This window comes from Cebus imitator, unplaced genomic scaffold (assembly GCF_001604975.1).
Source record: "Cebus imitator isolate Cc_AM_T3 unplaced genomic scaffold, Cebus_imitator-1.0 Scaffold15, whole genome shotgun sequence".
Lineage (NCBI taxonomy): Eukaryota > Metazoa > Chordata > Mammalia > Primates > Cebidae > Cebus > Cebus imitator.
Genome location: NW_016107330.1, coordinates 9,963,603 through 9,981,326, shown reverse-complemented (window position 1 = coordinate 9,981,326; position 17,724 = coordinate 9,963,603). Strand labels below are relative to the sequence as shown.

At 51.4% G+C, this 17,724-nt stretch overlaps 1 protein-coding gene across 6 annotated transcripts in view; it reads left to right on the top strand.

The window, feature by feature from the left end:
* TMCO4 (transmembrane and coiled-coil domains 4) overlaps nt 1–17,724 on the top strand; it is a 108,971-nt gene that overhangs the window by 87,513 nt on the left and 3,734 nt on the right. For all 6 annotated transcript variants that reach the window (XM_017506179.2, XM_037730377.1, XM_037730381.1 and 3 more), the window contains 2 exons: nt 4,112–4,229; nt 10,245–10,362. In XM_017506179.2, the coding sequence (XP_017361668.1) occupies nt 4,112–4,229; nt 10,245–10,362 (236 nt within the window). The remainder of the gene's footprint in view (nt 1–4,111; nt 4,230–10,244; nt 10,363–17,724) is intronic.

Here is a 17,724-nt window from a genome sequence, read left to right as displayed (position 1 = left end):
TTTTTTAGCTCATCAGCTATTGTTAGCGTATTTTACGTGTGGCTCAAGACAATTCTTCCAGCATGGCGAATGGAAGCCAAAGGATTGAACACCCCAGTCTAAGGTGATTCTTGCCAACCCCCCTTAGCTAACACCATGCATTACTTAGAGCCTGCCACGTAGCTTATCTCCAGGTCTGCAGCCATGCAGGGAGCAAATCTTTAAAATCTAAGTGTACATCTGGGCATGGCAACTGTCTAAGGAGGAAAAGGGGAGGGTCCCAGCTTGGCAGCGGCCCGTCCGGCTTCAGAGATGGGTAAATGTGTTGCCAGTTTGATTTGGCTGTGCTCAGGACTTTTTTTTTTTTTTTTTTTTTTAACGAGTTTTGCTCTTGTCACCCAGACTGGAGTGCAATGGCGTGATCTCGGCTCACTGCAACCTCTGCCTCCTGGGTTCAAGCAATTCTCCTGCCTCAGCCTCCCTAGTAGCAGGGATTAGAGGTGTCTGCCACCATGTCCAGCTAATTTTTTGTATTTTTAGTAGAGGCAGGGTTTCACTGTGTTGACCAGGATGGTCCTGAACTTTTGACCTCAAGTGATCCACCCGCCTCAGCCTCCTAAAGTTCTGGGATTACAGGCGTGAGCCACCACACCCAGCCTCAGGACCATTTTATGCGATTCCACTACAAGTCTCAGTTTAAAGTCACAGGCAACTCCCTTTTTAGGTTTTCCTGACAACTGTCCCTGGATCCTGACTGTGGCTCAGGAGTGCTGTTGTTACTGCCGCTGGCCACAAGGGGTCCCAGCCCCGCAGGCAGCAGCAGCACCAAGGCTTGAAAAGCAGCCCCAGCTCTTAGCAGACAAGACTCTGCTTGGCAGCGAAGGGGCCCTGAATGGCCGGCCCCCAGAGAAAGCTGCTGAGCTCATGGTTAGCCCTGGGTCTACACCATCTGGCACTGTGGGAGCACCGATAACCCGCGTATGATCACTGTGCACGTTGTTATGGCAGACAGCAGAGAGAAAGGCCAGCAGCTCTGGGTGCAGTCTGGGTTCTGGTCCCAGGCTTATTATTCTCACTGGTTGTGTGACCTTGGGCAAGCCCCATCCCCTCTCTGAGCCTGCTTCCTTGCCTTCCAAGGGAAATCGTGTTGATCTGTAAGGGCCTTTTTAGCAACAGCCTTACCAACAACGAAAACACCTGAAATATCCCTTATGTTGGAGGGTATCTGAGCCATCCTTGCTGTTCACCACAAACTGTCAGTTTACTGAAGTTGTAAATTCTTCTGCCAGATTATCATCATCCTGGAAACAAAAGGAGTGAAACCAGAATTCTGTGCTATGGAGTCTTTTAACCTCAGAGCCAGAGACGCCCTCAGAGAACTTGGTACAAGAGTTTTCAAACTCTTAATGGCCTGGAGCCCTGTATTCAGACAAACTCTGATGTGGAAGCCCGAATGGAAAACCACTGTGGTTAGAAACTGGAGCCCAGAGAGAGGAAGCCGTCTGTCCTGTGTCACTCAGCAAAAGAGTTGCAGAGCTGGTCGAAGCTGCCCCAGCCAAGCACATTTTCCAAAAATGAATTGAGCATGCAGCTTCCCAGTGTGTGAGGGAACTCAGACCATAAGGAAGAGTCAGCCAGGTGCAGTGGCTCACACCTGTAATCCCAACACTTTGGGAGGCCGAGGCGGGCGAATCACCTGAGGTCAGGAGTTTGAGACCAGCCTGGCCAAAATGGTGAAATCCCATCCCTACTAAAAATAAAAAAAAAATAGCCAGGCATGGTGGTGCACGCCTGTAGCTACTTGGGAGGTTGAGGCAGGGGATAGCTTGAACCTGGGAGGTGGAAGTTGCAGGTTGCAGTGAGCCAAGATTGCACCACTGCACTCCAGGCTAGGCGAGAGTGAGACTGCATCTCAAAAAGAAAAGAAAAGAGCCACATGGGGGAGGCAGGGGGCCAGGCAGGCCAGTCGGGGCAAGAACTCCCGCTGTGCATTCACTGTGCTGGGGTTTTTCCCACGTGACTTAATCCTCATAAAGACCCTATAAGGTTAGCATCATCATCCTCTTTTAAGCTTGGAGAAATTACCCGATTTGGTTCAAGTCCCATAGCTCAGAAGTGGCTAAGCTGGAATTTGAACCTGATGTCAAAGCCTGTAAACTGGTTTTTCTGCTAGAGAGAGATGTTTATTCACTGATTCATTCATTCATTCAAATCTTTATTGAGCACCAAATCTGTACCCGGTGCTGTTCTGGGCCCTGCCACACTGCCGTGAATAAGGCACTAATTGGAGTCCCTGCCCTCATTGAACCTCCATGTTAGAGGAGGAGACAGATGATTAACAATGATCTGTGACAAGGAGAAAAATAAAGCAGAAGACGGGACAGAGACTGGATGAGGGGTGCCTTTGCACCCCTTGTTTGTCCAGAGCAGCGTTTCTTGGAGCCTGGTCCACACGCCCATCTGGGAACTACTGGTTTCCAGTCCACAGCAGGATTTAAAAAGACAGGCTGCCTCTCTATTTCTGACCTACAGAACAATTGGATTACAGCTTGGTGTTTATTTGCTTGTTGGTTTTGAGACCAGGTCTGGCATGGTCACCCAGGCTGGGGTGCACCGGTGTGATCGTAGCTCATTGTGGCCTCAAACTCCTGGGCTCAAGCCATCTCCCTGCCTCAGCTTCCCAAGTAGCTGTGACTACAGGTGTGCGCCACCATGCCCAGCTAATTTTTTGTGTGTGTGACGGATTCTCACTTTGTGGCCCAGGCTGGAGTATAGTGTCCCAATCTCGGCTCACTGCAACTTCTGCCTCCTGGTTTCAAGCAATTTTCGTGCCTCAGCTTCCCAAATAGCTGGGATTACGGGCTTCCGCCACCACACCCAGCTAATTTTTATATTTTTAGTAGAGATGGGGTTTTGCCATGCTGGCAAGGCTGATCTCTAAATCCTGGCCTTAAGTGACCTGGCCTTGGCTTCCCAAAATGCTGGGATTGCAGGCGTAAACCACTGCACCCGGCCCCAGGCTTTTTTTTTTTTTTTTCTTTTCTTTTCTTTTCTTTTTTAAAGACAGGGATCTCACTATATTGTCTAAACTGGTCTTGAATTCCTGGGCTGAAGTGATCCTTATGCTTCACCTTCCCAAAATGCTGGGGGTACCAACACTAGGTGAGCCACCACCCCTAGCCCAGATCGCACTTTGAATAGCCCTGACCTGAAATAGTTCCTGAATCATTAGATCGATGCAGCTGACGAATGCTCTCCCTGACCCCAGGACCTATTCACACCATCTCCTCTTTACCCCCCTCCTCCCACCCAGTCTGCACAGATCCCAGGGACCCTTTTGCAGAGGAAGGTACTGGTATCTCCCACCTGGCATGCAAGATGATCCAGGGCCTGTTAGTCTTTTCTGAAGGAAGACATCCATCCACAGTCCACAGCTGGTGTAAGCTTCTTGGGTGGTGGAGAGAGACCTGGGTTCCAGCTCAGGCTGTGTTGGAACTTAGCCATGTGATCTTGCAGATGGCTTTGGTTTTCCTTAACTCTAAAATGGTGATAATGAAGCCAGGCGTGGTGGCTCACACCTGTAATCCCAGCAAGGTGTGAGGATCACCTGAGGTCAGGAGTTCAAGACCAGCCTGGCCAACACTGGGAAACCCCATCTCTACTAAACATACAAAAAATTAATCAGGTGTGGTGGTACGTGCCTGTAATCCCAGCTATTAGGGGAGCTGAGGCAGGAGAATCACTTGAACCTGGGAGGCGGAGGTTGCAGTGAGCTGAGATCACCCCACTGCACTCCAACCTGGGCAACAGAACGAGACGCTGTCTCAAAAAAAAAAAAAATTAAAATTAAGCAAATAAAATGGGGTTAATGAAGCTTTGAATGAATGGATTAGGCATGTAAGAGGCTTGACTCAAGGTCTGGAACTCAATAGGTGGCAACCTCCATGCCTGTGCATGCTTGTGTTTGCATGTTTGCATGTGTGTGCGTGCACATATGCACATGGTTGTCCATGTTCACGTGTGTGCATGTGTATGTGTGAGACATTTGTCTCCTCCATTGCTGTTGGAGAGTCCCTCCTGGCACCCTCTGTGGCCAGGGATACTGACGGCCTTTTCTGGACTCTTTTGCCAGATTGCCAAGGGATCATCGAGGACGTGGTCCTGCTGGGCGCGCCTGTGGAGGGAGACGCCAAGCACTGGGAGCCTTTCCGGAAGGTGGTGTCTGGGAGGATCATCAATGGCTACTGCAGGTCCGTCCAAACTTCGTGCCCGCAGGGAGGTGAAAGTGCTTACTGAGCACTTAGTATGCCCAGGCCCTATGTTGGAGATAAATATTTGAGACCTAATCTGTGTTCTGGAAGATCCCAGGAACTGGCCGGGCACCAGCCCTGTAAGGAGCAAGCCCAGGCCAGGTGATCTGATCTGGGCAGCATCTCTCCACTAGGATGATAGACAGCGGGGGGGTCCTGAGGTATTCTTTTGTCAGGCCTGAGAGCAGCAGGATGACTGAAGAGGCTGGGGCGGCTTGGCCTGGTTGGAGCTGGGGGAAGGGACATGGGCGAGTGGGTCACAGACAGAACAACAAAGATTGGGAGGTCTTTGAACTAGGCCTAGGAGGCTTCTAGGTTAGTCTGTGGCAGTGAAGGGAGGGGCTGGGGGTTTAGGCTGAGCTTTCTGAGCGCTGCCTTGGAGGCAGGGCAGGGTGCTAGAATAGGAGGCTGACGGCGTGTGGGAGCCTCTACCCAAACAGAGGAGGGGCCTGTGGAGGCTGGCGGCTGTGGGGCTGGAAAGGAAGCAACCCTTGTTTGGGGTTAAGAAGGAGGAGGTTCAGGGTTTCAGCCAAAGTTGTGACCCAGACTTTGGGGCAGGAGAGGATGAAACCCAAAACTGAGCCTCTTAAGACTAACCTAAGAAGAAGCCCCATGCATCCAGCCTCTGGATGAAGCGAAGGTGTTTTCAGAGCAGCGATGTTTAAGGCTCATGATTTGGAAGCACGCAGGCCTGGGTTCTAACACCTGCCTTCGTTTCTCCATCAGTAAAAGAGGGATACTGGTAGCAACAGTCCTCAGAGCTGTGATGATGCTTGAAGGATTTACAGAGCTGCACATGTGTGCGTGTTTGCATGCATGTACATGCACGTGTGCACATGATTGTCCATGTTCACATGTGTGTATGTGTGTGCATGGTACATACATGCTTTGTGAATGACAGGTGATGTTCCTGTTTTTTTCAATCATCGTCATCAGTCACTTGGGATAGTCATTCAGCAAACTCAGGGAGCACCAACCTTGGGCCAGGCAGTGTGGCAGGAGGCTGAGGCAAGACAATCACTTGAACCCGGGAGGTGGAGGTTGCAGTGAGCCGAGATCGCACCACCGTACTCCAGCCTGGGCAACAAGACCAAGACTCCATCTCAAAAAAATACATAAAAATTAAGAAGAAGAAAAGGAATGGACAAAGACTGATGTGAGGCAGTCCTAGATTAAAATCTGGCCCCTGAGGCTGGGCGTGGTGGCTCACACCTGTAATCCCAGCACTTTGGGAGGCCAAGTCAGGCAGATCACGAGGTCGGAAGACAGAGACCGTCCTGGCCAACATGGTGAAAACTCGTCCTTACTAAAATATGAAAAAAAGTAGCTGGGCCTGGTGGTGCGTGCCTGTAGTCCCAGCTACTCGGGAGGCTGAGGCAGAGGAATCACTTGATCTTGGGAGGTGAAGGTTGCAGTGAGCTGAGCTCGTGCCACTGCACTCCAGTCTGGTGACAGAGCCAGACTCCATCCAAAATTAAAAAAAAAAAAAATCTTGCCTCTGCCATTTACCTTTTGAGTGTGTTTAGACAAACAGCTTCCCTGAATTCAGTGACCCCACCTATAAAATAAGAATAATAGTCCCTCCCGTACAGAGGTCCTGAGAAGATTAAGTGACATTATGAAGCAGAAGAACTGGCACTTAGTAGGTATTAAACGATAACAGTTATGTTTATGACTTGGCATACTTACCTAGCACATGATTTTTTAGTACTTTTTATAAACAGCAAAGGGAAAGAATTAACATTGCATGTGTGCAGTGGGAACTCAGCAAAATCTTATTAAACCCATCTGTTCTGCTGAGAACTGAGGCGCATACACTCAGTTTTCAATTATTTTATGAGACCTGGGGCATCTCTCTATGGAGAGCAAGGAGGAGGAGGAGCACAAAGAAGAAAGGGAAGGAGGGAAGGGAAGAGAGTGTACATCAAAACAACTGTAGTTTCTTGGTTAAATTAAGCCCCAGCCAGGAGTTCAGATTCTTGGCCTCCAAAGGCCTTTTGGTTGCTGTGAACTTAAACGTTGGGGGTGAGAGGGAAGGGGATTCAGGCTAGCACTACCCAACTTCACAAGTTTACTCGTGTGTAATTTACATTAATAAAGCTCTTTGTAAATCCACTCACTTACCTGGGCTATTCAGGAACCTTCTGGAAGCTAGCTGCAGTGATAGCACAGCTGCCTATCACATCCTTGAAGAAGTGAAGCTCAAAGAGAAGCAAGTGGCTCTCCCAGGGTCCCACAGGCAGAGCCAGGATATGAGCTCAGGCCTGTCTCACCCCACCGTGAGAGGGCTGCATTCCGAGTCCTCGGCGGGGCTCCTTGCAGCCCAGGGACAAGAGGCCACCCTGTGGGCTCGGCCCCAGGTGCCATGTGTGGAGGGGATGACAGAAGAAGGAGCAGGAAGGATCCCTGCCTGCAGGTGGCTTGAGGCCTGGTGGGTGAGCTGTGTCTGCCTTCAGCAGGCGGCAGTGGTTCAGCCTGGGGTTTGCACATCAGCTTCGCCTGGAGGGCCTGGGAGAGAGCAGCAGCCAGTTCCCGGTTCAGCTGAGGATACAGGGACGACTAAGGCACAGGCCTGCCCTCAGGGAGCTCTCTGCCTTTCTAGAAAAGGGGAAACACAGGAGGATGTGTAGCAAACAGCATAAAGAAACAAGTACCAGCCACACAAGGGGTGAACAAATAATCGGTTTGGATGGAGGCCAGGCGCAGTGACCTGATTAGAGCTTGCACCTCTAATCCCCGCACTTTGGGAGGCTGAGGCAGGAGGATCGCTTGAGCCCAGAAAGGAGTTCAAGACCAGCCTGAACAACATGGCAAAACCCTGTCTCTACAAAAAAATATAAAAATTAGCAGGCATGATGGTGCACACCTGTAGTCCCAGCTACTTGGGAAGCTGAGGTGGGAGGATGGCTTGAGCCCAGGAGGCAGAGGCTGCAATGAGGCAAGATTGTACCACTGCACTCCAGCCTAGGCAACAGAGTAAGACTATGTCTCAAACAAAAAAAAAAAAAAAAAAAAAAAAAAAGTTAACCAGGCATGGTGGCTCACGCCTATAGTCCCAGCAACTTGGGAGGCTGAGGTGGGAGGATGGCTTGAGCCCAGGAGGCAGGGGCTGCAATGAGGCAAGATTGTGCCACTGCACTCCAGCCTGGGCAACAGGGCGAGACCCTGTCTCAAAAAAGAAATAGATGGTATTGGGTGGAGAGGCCCAGGGGCACTCCCTGGAGGAGGGGATGTCCAAGGTGAATTTTAAAAGGATGGATATAGAAACTCTGATCAGCGGCTGGAAGTGCAGACTGAGCCAGAGGGAGGCGACACAGCACACACAGGCCCAGCACAGGCACTCATAGCCATGCCTGAGGCTCCCTGACACCTGTGTGTAACCTGTGCCACCTCAGTTAACGCTCCCACCAACACTGGGAACTAAGATACCATGACGAGACCGAGGCTTAGAAAGGTCAAACAACCTGTCCACGGTCACACAGCTCCTAATTGACAAGGGGGGAATTGAACCTGGCTCTGTGTGGTCGAGAGCTGGGTGGAGAAGGTCTTAAATGCCAATAAAGGACCCTGGTTTGCTCAGCACAGTGAGAGGGTACAGAACCTTCTAACCTGTGTTCCTGCTCTGTCCCTACATCCTATGTGAGTATGTAATTAATTAACATGTAATTCACATGTTAACTAAAATGTTGTCATAATTACAACAGAAATAATTTTGGAGGGATGACGCTGTCTTTGCGCATTTATACCCAGCTGTATGGTAACATTTCCCGACCATCCTCATATCCAGTATTTGGTGCGCTGGATTCTTATGAAAAGTTCAATAAAACAACTTGCGTAGATTTCCCTTTTTTTTCCCTCTAGCTGTCCAGTCTTTTTTTTTTTTTTTTTTTTTTTTTTGTTTAAATTTTTTTTTTTTTTTTTTTTTTTTTTTTTTTTTGGAGACAAGGTCTCACTCTGTTGCCCAGGCTGAAGTGTAGTGGCACAATCATGGCTCACTGCAGCCCCAACCACCTTGGGCTTAGGTGATCCTCCTGCCTCAGCCTGCCAAGTAGCTGGGACCAGAGGCACACACCACCACACACAGCTAATTTTTGTGTGTTTTGTAGAGATGAGGTCTCCCTATATTGCCTAGGCTGGTCTCAAACGCCTGGGCCCAAGCAATCCTCAATCCTCCCACCTCAGCCTCCTAAAGTTCTGGGATTACAGGCATGAGCCAGTGCGCCCTACAACCATCCATTCTTAGACAGTTGTTCTTGGGCCCTCAATATTGCGATGATCATCAGGACCTGAAAGCATTATTCTCTGGAGAGAGTGAAGGAATTTTCTAGATGAGAAAGCCCATATGCAATGGAGAGCCATGGTCTGCTTCTAAGGGAGGGCAGTGGTCAGATGGGTGTTTTAGAAAGGCCCCAGTGGCTCAAGGTAAGTGAGGCCAGGAGCAGGGAGCCGGGTGAGGAGGCCATTGCATTCATCCATGGTGTGGGGAGGGAGGATTGCCTGCTCTCAGGGCTGGGGCAGAAGGGACAGGTATTGGAGGGAAGAAGGGAGGAAGAATTGGCAGAACTCCAATAATTTGGCCATGGGGAGGAGGCATCCAAGACATTGGTTTCTACTTAAAGGACTGGGCAGATGACAGTGGGGAAGGAGTTAGGGATGGGTGAGCTCATTTTGGGACACAAAAGGAGAGTCTGTAGAGGACCCTTCAACTCAGGAACCCAGGCCTCCTAGGGGTTTTCAGAGTGGTACGTACTCATGAACCCACATGCTCAGAGACCACAGAGGGTCAGAACTTGGAGAGGCCCAGAGAACACCACCACCCCTTGCGTCCCAGACAGGTGGGGGACTTGCATATGGTCACACAGCAGGGCGCATAAACAGGGCCACTGGGACTCCAGCCCCGGCCTCCTACCTCTCAGCCATTCTTACCCCCTGCAGTGAGGGAGGGTCCTTCTTTCAGATCAAATATGCAAAAATAACACGATGCAAACCAGAGTCGGAATTAGTCCAAATAAGAGACAGCAGGATGGGCTGAGTTGGATCTGAGTCTGGGGTGCTGAGGGGAGAACAGAACCTTCCTGTGCCCAGATTTGCTGGGCGGCAAGGCCAAGGACATGGCCCTGGGATGGCCCAGCTACATCCCGAGACAGTTCAAGGGTTTACAAGGGAAGGCTGCCTTGAGGGGCCCCTCAGACCACGTCCTCTGTAGATAGTGCTCGTTGCACCTGAAGAAATGGGCAGCAGAGGGTCCAAGGTCATTTCCTCTGGATAGCATAGGGGCAGTGTTTGGCTGGGGGCAGGTTCAGGGAGTGGGGGTCATAGCACCTCTGAAAGCAGAGGAATGTTCGCAGCACTGTGACTGCCAAGACAACCACCCTCGCCTCCTCTGATAGCTGAGGGTAGGGAGGACCTGCAGCCTTGGCAGAGCCTGTCCTAGGAAGGCCAAGCTGGTCCCTCCAGCCCACAGACAGGGCACCTAGACCCCAGAGCTCCTCCCCTCTTCACAGGCGTTCCTTCTCTGCCTTTGTTTTTCCAGGGAGCCCTGGACAAGCCACCTTTCCCGAGCTGGGAGCAGCTCTCCTGAGCCACATGCTGACTTTTCAAGAACTTTATCCAGATTCCTCATTCATTCATTGAGCAGATATTCCTCTATTGCATGCCAGACACTGTTCATAGCTCTGGAGACCCAGCTGGGAACAAAGCAGACAGCCTTCATTGAGCTACCTGGTGTTTGTGCAGAGCCCAAGGCACCATGCCTGGCCCCTAGGCCAGGCTCCAAAAGCATCAGCTGTTGCTGCTTCCACCATCATCATCCCCACCGTGCAATCAGGGGCCCTGTTTTCCCGCAGAAGCTCCGGTCCTGCCAGGCCTCCCCAGGAGGCAGCCTGGCCCATCCTGTCCTGGGGCTGTCCAAGGCTGTTGGTGCTAATGTTTGCACACTTCTCTGCCCTCCCACAGGGGAGACTGGCTGCTGAGTTTCGTGTACCGCACATCCTCGGTGCAGCTCCGCGTCGCCGGCCTGCAGCCCGTGCTGCTGCAGGACAGGAGGGTGGAGAACGTGGACCTGACCTCTGTGGTGAGTGTTGGCCTGTCCCCCCTGGGGCTTTGCATTTGCTTAGTTGCTGCAGCCCAGCCACCCCTGTCCCATGGAGACAGTGGCCCAAGCCTGTTCCACGCCACAGGAGAGAGATCATAAGAATTCATTTGGAGTCAGGCGCACTGGCTCATGCCTGTAACCCTGGCACTTTGGGAGACTGAGGAGGGCAGATCCCTTGAGCCCAGGAATTTGAGACCAGCCTGGACAACATGGCAAAACCCCATCTCTATAAAAAAAAATTTAAATTAGCTGGTTGTGTTGGCATGTGCCTGTACTCCCAGCTTCTCGGGAGGCTGAGGTGGGAGGATCACTTGAGCCTAGGAGATCGAGGCTGCAGTGAGCCGTGATCATGCCACCACACTGCAGCCTGGGCGTCAGAGCACAACCCTGTCTCTAAAAAACAAAAACCACACAGATACACAATTAGCAATGAACAGGACCAGGACTGGATTTGAACCTCCAGAGCCCTCACTCTTCCTCCTGTAATTCTGCCGTTCCCCACTCCTCAGTCCCCTCCACCAAGGGCTGCCCAACAGCCCTGTCTCAGCTCACTAGTCAGGACTATGTGTCTCCGCCAGAAGCAGCTGGAGCAAGCAGAGGACACAGGTGGAAAGCTTTAGGCTAGACCAAAAGCAGAAGCACCCGCTTGCCAGACTGTGGAAGGATGGGATGCAGAGCAGGGCATCTGGGGAATGTCTTTAAAATGCAGAGCCCAGGGTCCCACTACCCAAAACTTCTACATCAGTCTCTAGGGGCAGAGCCATAAGTCCACATTTTAAACATACTCCCTGAGGGTTCCCATGCAGCTAAAACTAGGCTGGGGTGCAGGGGCAGATGGTCAGAAAGAATTCTTGCAGGGAATGGGGTGGGAGGGCACCTGCTGGGCAGCCACACAAACCCCACTTGAATTTTTCTTTTCTTTTTTTTTTTGAGATGGGATCTCTGTTGCCTGGGCTGGAGTGCAGTGGCGCGATCTTGGCTCACTGCAACCTCCACCTCCCAGGTTCAATCAATCCTTCGGCCTAGGCCTCCCTAGTAGCTGGGATTACAGGCTCCCACCACCACGCCCAGCTAATTTTTTTTTTGGTATTTTTAATAGGGGCAGGGTTTCGCCATGTTAGTCAGGCTGTTCTCAAACTCCTGACCTCAGGTGATCCACCTGCCTCAGCCTCCCAGAGTGCTAGGATTACAGGTGTGAGCCACTGCTCCCAGCCTGCCCTAAGCCTTTTACAGCCGCTACTGTCCCTATTGTGCAGACAAGGTCACTGAGGCTTAGAGGCATTCCAGGGTCATACTGCCGGAACATGGCAAAGCAGGACTCGAACCCAGGTCTGAAGCCAAAGAATGTAGCCCCAGCCCAGGCAGGGATGAGAAACAGTGGGAGAGGTGCCCCACAGGGGAAGAGGACGGGGGTGGGCAGAAATAAGCTGTAACTACAAGCACAGGCCAACTTCAGCCCATACAACCCCTTGCAATGTCAGGGGACCCTGAGAACAGAATCTTTGGTTTGTGGTTATTATGTCGTTGGCTGCCATTTATCAAGTGCTATTTATCAAGTGTTATCTGCGTATTAGTCCGTTTTCACGCTGCTGATAAAGACATACCCAAGACTGGGTAATTTATAAAGAAAAAGAGGTTTAATGGACTCACAGTTCCACGTAGCTGGGGAGGCCTCACCATCATGGTGGAAGATGAAAGGCACGTCTTACATGGTGGCAGACAAGAGAGAATGAGAGCCAAGCAAAAGAGATTTCCCCTTATAAAGCCATCAGATCTCAGGAGACTTATTCACTACCGAGACAACAGTATGGCGGAAACTACCCCATGATTCCATTATCTCCCACTGGGTCCCTCCCACAACACATGGGGTTTATGGGAATACAGTTCAACTTGAGATTTGAGTGGGGACACAGCTAAACCATATCTCCCAGTTTCCACTAATGGTAGTTTGAGCACTTCCTACCTGAAGACAGACTAGACTCCTTTCTAGGCATCTAAAAGTCCCCTGGCTTGAGGGGCGCTCTGGCTTCCCCATTCAGCCTCAGCAGCTGCCTGTTCTGACCACTCTGCCACTGCATCTCAATGGCCGATGAAGCTAGGCCCCTGACCCACCCCTGCCACCCCAGGGTGGCTCACACTGGGCTGCATGTTTTTCGAGACTTGACTGAGCATTTGATAACATGGGGGAATTCTTCTACAAAAAACAAAATCAAAACTTCAGGTGCTGCTGCCCATGAAGTCTATCAGCCATGTCCCTGCCCAGAGGTCACCCAGGCCTCTCACTCAGCCTGACACCAGGTCACTGGGGCCAATTCATTCTTACTTGTATCTTCACCCTTAAACTCCCAGGGCCCTGACAGCCACGGTGGCCCACGCCTGTAATCCCAGCACTTTGGGAGGATGAGGCAGGCAAATCGCGAGGTCAGGAGTTCGAGACCAGCCTGGCCAATATGGTGAAACCCCATCTCTACTAAAATACAAAAAGTTAGCCAGATGTGGTGCTGCACACCTGTAGTCCCAGCTACTCGGGAGGCTGAGGCAGGAGAATCGCTTGAACTAGGGAGGCAGAGATGGCAAAACCCCATCTCCACTAAAAATACAAAAATTAGCTGGACATGGTGGTGGGCGCCTGTAGTCCCAGCTACTTGGGAGGCTGAGGCAGGAGAATCACTTGAACTAGGGAGGCAGAGGTTGCAGTGAGCCAAGATGGCGCTTCTGCGCTCCAGGCTGGGTGACAGAGCTAGACTCCATGTCAAAAAAAAAATAACTTCCAGGGCCCTAAGACACAATTCCTAACCCACCGGAGGAGCACAAATGAAGCCACCCTGTGCCTTCCTGACTTTCCTAACTACAAGCTGGGGTAGAGTAAGAGGTGTTTCTAGACTCATCCATTTATAAAACTTGTTGCTCCTAGTTAAGAGCCTTCACAGGACAGGTATGGGCATCTGTCCCGGAGCCACAAGAAGCCTTTCAGACCAACTTCATCCCAGATAGACTTGGCACACGTGCTGTAAACCTCGCAGCTCCCTAGAGGACGTATTAAGCATTCCCAAATCACAGATTGGGAAACTGAGACTCAGGAGCATGGAGTCATAGCCAGAGTTGTAGGTTTGGACTCTGAACCCAGGTTGGAAGCTGTGCTCCCCACGTCCCTGTAGGAATGAGGTCAGCTGAGTCACAAGGCCAACGAACCACAGTGACACAGGATTTTTCTCTCAGCCCCGTTGCCACACTTGCAGCAGGGGTCTCCCATCTACTCAGCCCCCCACACGCAGCCCCTTGCAGGAGGGAGCATGTGAACGAGCAAGTGTGGGGTCTGACTGACCACTCCAAGCACCGACACAGGAGCAAGCTCCACGTGGGGCCTGTGGCCAGACCAGGCATGTCACCTTAAGGGGAATGTGGCAGCACCCAGGCCCCAGTACCCGCAACCCTAAAGCCCCAGAGGGGGTGTTAGTGTGCTAATGAGCTGTTTTAGTTCCACCATCCGCAGCCCAGTGAATGGCGATGTATTGACAGCTCAGCCGGCCCCTGGCTCCATCGCGTGGGGCAGCTGTCCTCCGCTGGTGAGGGCAGAAGCAGAAGCCCAATGTGACAGCCCTTCTGGGTACCCGCACTTGGTGGGTCCCGTGCTCTTGTCCAGCATCTGAGAAGAATGAGGATATGCTGACAATTGAAGAGTAGGCAAGGCCGGGAGTTGTATTGAGTGATGAAACAGCTTTCTGCGGAGAGGAGATGTGGGGGTGGTTCCCCTACCCAAAGGCAGGAAAGCCCCCGCCACCCCAGTGTCGCTGAGCTCGGGGCTTTTATGTGCTCAGAATAGGGTGGGCAAACAGGAACAGAAGTTCTCACTCTGGGTTGCGGTTTTCATCTGGGATCAGCAGTTCGGTCTTTCAGCCTGTTTTTTTGGCTTGAAGGTGGGGTTTCACCAGTGACCCGCCCCTACCTGCCTAGGCACTTGGCTGCATCCTGTCACTATCAACAGGACTCAGAGCTGTTGCCTCCTGACCTGTGTCCAGGGCTCTGTGTCCTATTCAAGGTCCCTGTACCATGAATGGGGTGAAGGGGAGCAGGGACTTTGCACCTCAGCACCCCAGGAGTCTCCCTTTGCCGGAAGAATCAGAGATAAAAGGCATCTGCAGAAGAAAGTAGCCCTTAATGCTGCAAAGCCTTTGCAAGATCTGATTTCTACTGGGAATGGAATAAGGTAGGAAAAGCACAGCCTTTGGCACCAGAGAGGCCTGGCTTAGAATCCTGGCTCTGCCTCTGGTTTACTGGCTGTGTGACCTTGGGCCAGTTACTTAACCTCTCTGTGTCTGTGTCCTCATCTAGGAAATGGTGGAAATGCCTAACTTTCAGGGCAGTGCATGTAAATGTTTGACGCACAGTAGGTCCTCCTTTAATCGTAGTCGCTCCTGGCCTGCCCCTGCCACCACCTCCAGTTTGTTTGCCTCTGGGACCAGCAGCTTTGGAGACTCCACTCCCTCCTCAGACTGTTTTCATGGCAGCTTCCCAGCTCCTGCCTAATAATAGCTTTTTATCACATTAGGAGCACATCACCAAAGCAGTGCTTTCCTATTCTGGGTAATTAGAGGTAATTAGCACTGCCTTTGTGCTGGCCTCCTGTTTTCCTTGAAAACATTTTGCTGGAGAAGTTGCTGGCAAGGGAAGTTTCGTTACTGCCGTTAGGGAAAGCGCTGGCCACCCTCTGCTCCCAACGGAGACCTGTAGGACCTGTTTTATCCCTGCCGGGGCAACCATACAGCAGGGCCCTTTGTGAACATCCCCCTCTGGGGTGAATGAAGCTGCGCTCCTGCCCTTCAGTTTCTCCTTGTAGGAGAAACTGGAAGTGGGTGGGGGATTTGCCACTCCAGGGACCAACTCATGAGGCTTCTGAGGTGCAGAGACCCAGCCCACAGCAAGACTCTTCATGTCCCAGAGGAAATGCCAGGTGGCCTAGAACTTGGCAAAAGGCTTGGCATGAAGTAGGCACTCGATAATAACCACAGTAGCCAACAGCTCACATGCTTTATCGGGATAAGTCATTCGATCCTCAAAGAGATCCTGCATAGTTATCGTACCTGTTGTACAGATGTGGGAACTGAGGCTGCGGGCAGCATCATGGCATGTGAGTGGTAGAGCCAGCTGAACCTGGGCTCTTAACCACTCCCTGGGTACTGCCTCCATTCACACAGCTCTGAGGCTTCTGGTAGTGACCTCTAACCCTGCGCCAATTAGCCTGTTACATGTATGATCTCATCAAAGCCACACAGCCAGCCCACGTGTTATTTTATTTTAGCCCATTTTATTAGCCCCATTTTACACATGAGGAAATTGAGGTCCAAGAGGTAAAAGCACCCAAAGGGGCCTAATGGGCTTGGAAGGAGTCATTGGGGCAGGCAGAGGTGGGTGATAGCAGCTTCTGATTGGATAAGTTGGGGTGTCTTGTGAGGCAGAAAGAGGAAGGGCTGGACCCCATCTGTACCTGAGGGGATTTGGTCACCACTGAGCTCCCACGATGCACGGGGCTGGCTGTGGGGCACAGAGGTGAGTGAGAAGCGGTCCCTGCTCCCCCGCGCTCACAGTTTGTCAGAGAACGCAACTTCATGAGCATGTGACAATGACAGGTTATGAGTGCTGTCACGGGGTGTCCACAGAGGCCCCTGCCAGCACAGGAAGCCGTGGAAGACTTCTGCACGCCCATCACATCCAGTGTGTATCCAGGCAGCTGGCAGATTCAATCAAGACAGCCTGGGAGATGGTCAGGGGCTGAATCTTCACCAGTATCAGTGACGCCAGAACTTTCGGGTGCCGAGAAGCCCTGTCCCAACCTACCTCCCCGCTCTTCTGTCATCTCTGCAGCTAACTGTAAAACTGGACCTCTGCCTAGCAACTGCTCCCCTGGGTCTTTGCAGAGGGGTGGCCCGGTGACTAGGGTTGCCTGAGACTTGGACCGACTTGTAGTCAAGGAGGGCTAGAGCTGTGTGTTCTAGGATAGCGTTCAGTGGAATTTCCATCTGATATCAGCTGCAGCCAGTGGCCACAAACACCTCCCTTCCTTCCTGGCCTGTTTCTGCCCAGCACTGGCCCCAGTCCTGTACAACATTAAAAAGGTATAAGGAGGCAGTTCTTGTTTATCCTTAGAGAGGCAGTTATCGTTCATCCCTGTGGGTCTGAGGTTTCTGCTGGATGGAATTCAGATGTGATGGCTGGAGCTTGAGCAGCCATCTTGGGCTCCCAAATCAATCAGCCTAGCTAATTCCCTACTCTCCATCCCTTACTTCTAGGAAACTAAAGTAAGGGAACTCATATTTACAGAGTACCTGCTGTGTGCCAGGTGCTGTGCTTCATGGTTTGTATTATTTCTTCCTGCCAGCTCCTTTAGGTAGGTATCACTAACTCAAATTGCATAACATCTCTGTAAAAGTGTTTGGAGCAGGGCATGGTGGCTCATGCCTGCAGTCCCAGCACTTTAGGAGGCTGAAGCAGGAGGATCTCTCAAGCCCAGGAGTTTGAGATCAGCCTGGACAATAAAGACCCCATCTCTACATTTAAAATTTAAAAGGCCAGGTGCAGTGGCTCACGCCTGTAATCCCAGCACTTTGGAAGGCCGAGGCGGGTGGATCACCTGAGGTTGGGAGTTCAAGACCAGCCTAGCCAACATGGTGAAACCCTGTCTGTACTAAAAATATAAAAATTAGCCAAGTGTGGTGGTGCACATCTGTAATCCTAGCTACTTGGGAGGCTGAGGCAAGAAAATAGCTTGAACCTGGGAGGCAGAGGTTTCAGTGAGCCAAGATCATGCCATTGTACTCCAGCCTGGCAACACAGTGAGACTCCGTCTCAAAAAAAGAAAGTGTTTTGGATCATATAGGAACATAATATCAGAAGAGAGCATTCTCTGAGCTCCCCTGAAGTGCCAGGCCCTTGAACTCCTTGCAGCAATCATCCAAGATCATGACTCTCATTTTACAGATGGGGAAGCTGTGGTTCTGGAGATTGTGAGGACTGGCCCGGTCACTAGTAAGAGACAGAGCCAAGGCTGGCACCCCAGTTTCTCAGAAAGTCCAAACTTAGGTTCTTTCTCAGGCTCTGCAGCCACTAAATATGTGTCCTGCCGCAGAGGGGCTCTGGCTCTGCCTTGACAACCACCCGGAACCCAGGGTCCTAGAAGCCACTTAGAGGTGTGAATACACGTGTGTATTTTCACTGGAATCTGTTTAAAAGCATTTGTGAGGACAGGAACGAGAGATAGGCAGATTCCAGTGGTGAGAAAATAACAAAACTGTACAGGGAATTGTCTTTTTGTGTCTTTGAGAAATCATCTGAATAGCACAGTGT